At 40.3% G+C, this 6000-nt stretch overlaps 1 protein-coding gene across 1 annotated transcript in view; it reads left to right on the top strand.

The window, feature by feature from the left end:
- The first annotated feature begins 3306 nt into the window (after window positions 1-3306).
- Window positions 3307-6000, top strand: part of LOC115769195 (alpha-N-acetylgalactosaminidase) — a 31829-nt gene continuing 29135 nt past the window's right edge. The window contains exon 1 of the mRNA XM_030713899.1: window positions 3307-3458. Within this exon, the coding sequence (XP_030569759.1) occupies window positions 3307-3458 (152 nt within the window). The remainder of the gene's footprint in view (window positions 3459-6000) is intronic.

The raw sequence follows: 6000 nt of genomic DNA, 5'->3' as shown, positions 1-6000 counted from the left end.
CGACCCCCTTGGGTTCCTATAATAACAAAATCTAAAATTTGTATGCAACATCTCCGGAGACAAAACGTGGACAGGGGTGCATGTGTGAGCGAGACAAGAAGTGATTGAACTTGCCGAGCTCTCCTTGTAAGAATTAGAATACAAGAGTAGAATTGAACGAACTTGAGATAAACGTTAAATTGCTGACCAAATAGGCTTGACTATGTGTCTGCGTGTATGTATGACTGTATACATATATATCCTACTACACTATTTTCAGCGTGTACATATCTCCAGCAAGTATTTTAGGCCCGTTGGCGCGAAGAATATTTAACGCTTCTTCAACAGCGCTCCAAATGGAGTACCCCTCAGGCAAGAGTCTCCATTAACGATGTCGCCCTTGTAAAGGTCTAGATTTACCGTCACTGATGTGGCTAATAAGCTATTCAGAATTGCTGTGCTTCAGACTGCGACTAGATTCGTACGCAGAGTCGTACGCAGAGTCTTACGCAAGCTATGTTTGATGTCCAAACAGGATAATTTTGAAAGCGCTTGCCTTCCAACGGGGGAAGAATGTTTGGTCAAGTATCAACAGAAACAACACCGACGGCTGCGTGAAGTACCCACCAGCAGAATAAGACAATCAAAATGACAGCCAAACAGCAAATAGAGTTTGCGCGTTTTTTTCCTTGCTGCCCATTCTTTTTCGTTTAATCGCAATCTAAACACAACTAGTTCGAGTTTGCCAAGAAACAATCATACCATTATTAATTGTAAGCGCCCGGCAAAATATATAAGATTAAAACAAAAAATTAACTTCTTTGAAATTAGCTAATCACGAGCAGTGAGAATTAATTAGTTGCAAAAATGCTTGAAACTTCACAAGTAGTAAAATTTGTCCGTCAAGAGGCGTCTTACATATTTATTTTTTTGTTTACTAGGTGAGGTTATTAGAATTTGTCAATATTTATTAGGGTTTGTTGGCTTTAGTAAAAGTTCGATAGGTACACTTTGGGGAATTTTGTCATGGCTGATAAATGGGAGTCCGATTGCGTTTGAGATGCTGACGAAGCGTCAACACCACCACCGTCGCATCCTGCAGAAAGTCTAAGGAAGTCTGAAGGTATTGAAGAAGTGTGCGGGAAACTCCAGCGGTATGATGGCGGAAATGGCGGATGGCACGTTCGGGGAAAATAACTATTGGCGGTCAGTAATTCTAACTTGCGGATAAAATCCATCGGAACTTGGTGGCTTGAGCGATACCCCATCCCCCAGCTCCATGGAAACTTTAGATGATGGGTAAAAGAATTTATCGCGTGCACTCGTCTTCATCTAACTGACTGGAGTGACGCACTCAATCTAATGATCCACTTAGAGAACGACGTCCAATTATAAACTTATTGTTTTTGTCTTCATCTATCTTACTGGAGTGATGCACTCAATGCACTCAATCTGAAGATCCACCTGGAGGTCGAAGACCAATTAGAAACTTATTGTTTTTCTGAACCGGATCGCTGCCGTGCGCTCCCTTGGTTGCCAATGCGTGTGATGGCAAGACGGCACTCCCTTGGGAAAGATGCGCAGATGCGAGAGACTGGCTTGCACGGATTCTCCAGTACGCGAGTCTCAAAAGTTAAGACCTGTTCTGGATGATCACAAACGAGGTCGGCAAGATTATTGGGCTTTTATTGTGCACACAGATTTTAAAATTCCATACCTACTTTGCCCTGTATATCCTCCACCTACCACACGAAAATTATTTCCTGTACGAGTGGTGTACCGCAGATATTGAACTGGAGTCCATCGAGCGATATCGATGGAAAATAATCTGCACCAAGTAGTACATCAATGTGTGCATTTTTGGAGAAGAATGGATCAACTAACTGAATGTCTGTCAAGTGCCGGATGGCAAATCGTCCAATACATTTTCGAGAACATACGCAGATACTAGAGTGGGAATTTCTAGTTCAATTTGCTGATTAAGTTCACTCGTTTATATTTTGGCCGTGAACTAAATCGGTAATTTAGTTCACTTGTTCAACAGCTGAACTCGTTCAGCTATTCAGTCGGTCATGAACGATGAATTCTGCTCAGCTATTCAGTCGGTCATGAACTATTCGCTTAGTTCAGTTATGCAGTCAAATCATAAGTGAAATTAAAATCCCAATATCTTTTATGTTTATTAAGAACTGAACATCTCAAAAGAATGTATTCGTTCATGACCGACTGAACGTGTACAGAATACATCGTTCATGACCGACTGAATAGCTGAACGAGTGAACTAAATGACCGAATTAGTTCACTAATTAGTTCAGTAGTTCATTTTAATGACCCGTTCAATCGAACGTGGGCTGAACTAAACGACACAACTCTAGCAGATACCTCTATTCAAAGTCTGCTTCTCGTGGGTGGCACAGAACATGTTAATGATGACAGTGCCTAAGAGCACACCTGTACACCTGTACACTTTATTGACCCCTTTGACTATCGGATCCCGAACAATTAGCGGGCTCGTTAGAAGGGTCATTTTGTTGGAGGCTACGATGCCCCCACCCTTGCGAGTGTAACAGTTGTGAGAACCTTAACATTCATTATGGTGATGGTCCTTGCAAACCAATTTAGACACAACTTCGACCACTTCATGTAGTCATGTTTGCATCAAATGCAGTTATGTTTACGTTTGGAAATATTTTTAGGTTGACTATTGACTAGGAGACGTTTATTTTTAAAACGTATATATTTCGCCACAATTGGGGTATACACATAAAGAGACCAACTGAAACTTATAAATACCTAGTTTGGGTAAGAAAACTTGATAAACAAAAAGTTTTCCATATATAGGATAAGAAGGGATTTTGCAAATATATTTGGAGCAAAGTGAAGTTTACATATGTCAAGTAAGATCAAGAAGTATTGACCGACGTAACTAACTGTTGCCGTATACAGCTTTTTCAATAGCTTTTACACTAAAAAGAGTAAAATAATTTTATTTCTTGTGTTTCAATTTGAATTTAAATTTGTTAAAAGCTACGAGAAGCAGGAAGATCCGAATTGGTCTGCGCTTATTATTAATTAACTGGAGCTGAATTGGTACGTGCCGATTGCAGCATAGCGTCAGTTGATTAGTTCTTAATATATTAGAATAATGCAAGTGGTCGATGTGTGCCAAATACACAGAGCGAACGAAGTTAACCAACTCCATGCAGCATCGAGATCTTAGCATAAGTTAATGGTAGGGCAAATAAATGATCATTACAGGCAAATACAAACTTTAAAATTTAATAAAAAAATATAATTATTATGTTTTTTGCTTATTTTTCAGACAATATGCTTACGCATATTTTTCTTATAAGCGCTCTGACTGCGGCATGTAACTGCTTAGAAAATGGATTAGCAAGAACCCCTCCAATGGGATGGTTATCTTGGGAGCGGTTTCGTTGCAATACTGACTGCTTAAATGATCCTGACAACTGTATAAGGTATGTTGATATAAAATAAATGATTATACTATGTAGTGTACATTTTTGCAACTAAACATACATGTGAGAGCGTAGGTGTAACAACAAAATTCAATCAGATCAGTTTCGCTTATTAAAACTAATATACAATTTATTGGAAGTTATTAGAACTAAATAAGATTGTAATTGTTATCAATTGTTATCAAATTATTATTAACGAAGCTGATATATAAGACTGACTCTGGCCGCTAACTGCGACGGCCAGCGCATGCCAATGCAGTAAGCAAAGGGTTAGCCTAAGAGAGTGGGAAGTGGAGTGCACAGAGTGTTATAAATTTATTTGACCTCTTTTTCTGCTTGACCAAACATTTAGTGTAATTTTATTGAAAAAAAAAAAAACGGAATATGATAATTAAATTTTACAAAAGCCCTCATTGCCTGCGGTAGCCCAATGGTCACTTAAATTATTTTATGACCAGCGAACATCTGTTAAAAAAATAAAATTTGCAATGCCTTAAACAAGTTTTGTGTCCATAGGGCAGTGTAATAAGAGAGAAAAGGAATGATCGCCCCACTCGCACCACACAACAGCCATTCTGCAAACATCTAATCATAAAAACACTGGCCCGCGTCAAACACACAACAATAGTAAAATATTGTTCTGCACCCAATTTACAATTTTTATTAATATAAGCAATGCCTGCAGAGCCGCCTCCGCCGCTCTCGCAAAAGTGCAGCGTTAGCGCCTCGTGTGCGGTATCGGATGACCGCCGCGGCTAGCAACATAGTTACGACATATCCGTCGTTGGGTCAGTGGTTAACTACTCCCCCGAACCGATCTATCTTCATCGCGGCGCATACGTCGTAGGTGAGTATTGCGCTACGATCGTTAATGATGATGATGTTGCCGTCCATTATGGTGACAGGGATAAGATGGCAATGGACTTTACCCTCTGCATGGAGGCCCTGTGCGCAACTCCTGCTCTTGGACCGCTTGCAAAATGTGGTAGTTGCAGCTTGTGAATAATTGGCTACGGCCAACATCTACCCGTCGCAATCGGCCACCAGATTGTCGTGGAGTTGAAGTACAGAACCATTGTGGGTGACTGGGAAATTATTATCTTCCTACGTTGCTTGCTTATTATGGGGAACTCGATTATGAAACCTTACATTATCCTTACGTTCTACCTTAATATTAGGTACTTTCAAAATGTCCGTAATAGGTGTCCCTGCGATTTGGTCAGTGAGAATAATCATAAGATCAGAATGATCTATTATTGTTGAGTTTATTACATTTATTTGTTCTAAGGTTAAAGTAAGCATAAGGTTTCCTATTTCTGTTATCATCATTCTATTGCGTGTGCAAGAGGTGTCCGGTATCGGTCTGCTTATCTTTTGGGGACTTAATAATTCTGTTAACAGTGTCGGTCAGTTGATTAATCTTTTCCTACATCCTAGAATTCATAGAAATTTGTCTATTGCTTGCAGTGACCAGCTGTATCTGAGTCAGTTCTGTTTTCCTGAAGTCGGTCCAATGTCAATATTCAGCAATTTCCTCATATTGGATTGTGGAAACATTCCCATCAGTTTCATTCTCTCCTCAGTCATTGTCCTATAGTCCGTGAGATTGATAGTGTGACGTAAGTATCCTTAACTGTCCCAAAGTAGAATGTCCCCGTCCATAATCGGCAAGTAGTCCGCATGCAAGTAGTCCGTCAGCCGTGCCGTTGTCATGGACATGATTGAAAGTATGGTGAACGTAATCCTAAAATTTTAAACTACTGTTATGAAAATGGTAATGACAAAATGGTGCTTTAAATTCCACGGAGGCTGTCCTTGTGGACCACCCTCCCCTCAATGAGGACCGTTGTCCCCAAGTCCGCTTCAACCTTTTGTTTGCAAACAATTGCGATGGCTTGTTGCTTAATATACGATTTGTCTTTACCAGGACCTTTTTACCTACTTCAAAGACTTTGTTACCTACCTTCCAGTGAAGAGTTAAGCAAGATATCATTAAGCCTCTTCTCAACCACTGAGTGAATTAAGCTCGAGTATATCAACTCGATAGTGGCCTGCAGGATGAGGTCGACTGTGTCAACTTTACCCCCATTTTCAGCAGTGCGCTGTGAAAGCGTTCTACCTACCCATTAGACGTTCTATTAAGGGGAGGCGCGTTTACCACGATCACACCTTAATCATACAATAGCAGAGACATAATGGTCTCTGACTTGAATGCGACCACCGCAAACTTTGAGAATTTGTCAACGCAAGTAAGGAGGAATTTTCGTCCGTGGAGAAGAATTTCAATGTGGAACATTTCTCCAGTTTTTTAGGGAAGTGGCGTCTGGTCGAGTTCGTGCTTCTTTAGGTTTCTGTCGTATTTAGCATTTGTTCAAATCTTACAGTTATGGACTACCTCATTAGTCAATTTGGTCATTTTAGGGAAATAGTATTCCGTCATGACCTGTTTCACATTCTCGTGAGTAGCTCGTTTTGACGCGACAGTGTGTCAGCCACATGATTTTCCTTGCCAGGCATATAGAAAATCTTGGCCCCTGTCTCA

The sequence above is a fragment of the Drosophila novamexicana genome, unplaced genomic scaffold (assembly GCF_003285875.2).
Source record: "Drosophila novamexicana strain 15010-1031.04,08,12 unplaced genomic scaffold, DnovRS2.1 tig00004549-arrow-arrow-pilon, whole genome shotgun sequence".
NCBI lineage: Eukaryota > Metazoa > Arthropoda > Insecta > Diptera > Drosophilidae > Drosophila > Drosophila novamexicana.
This window is presented reverse-complemented; position numbering and strand designations above follow the sequence as displayed.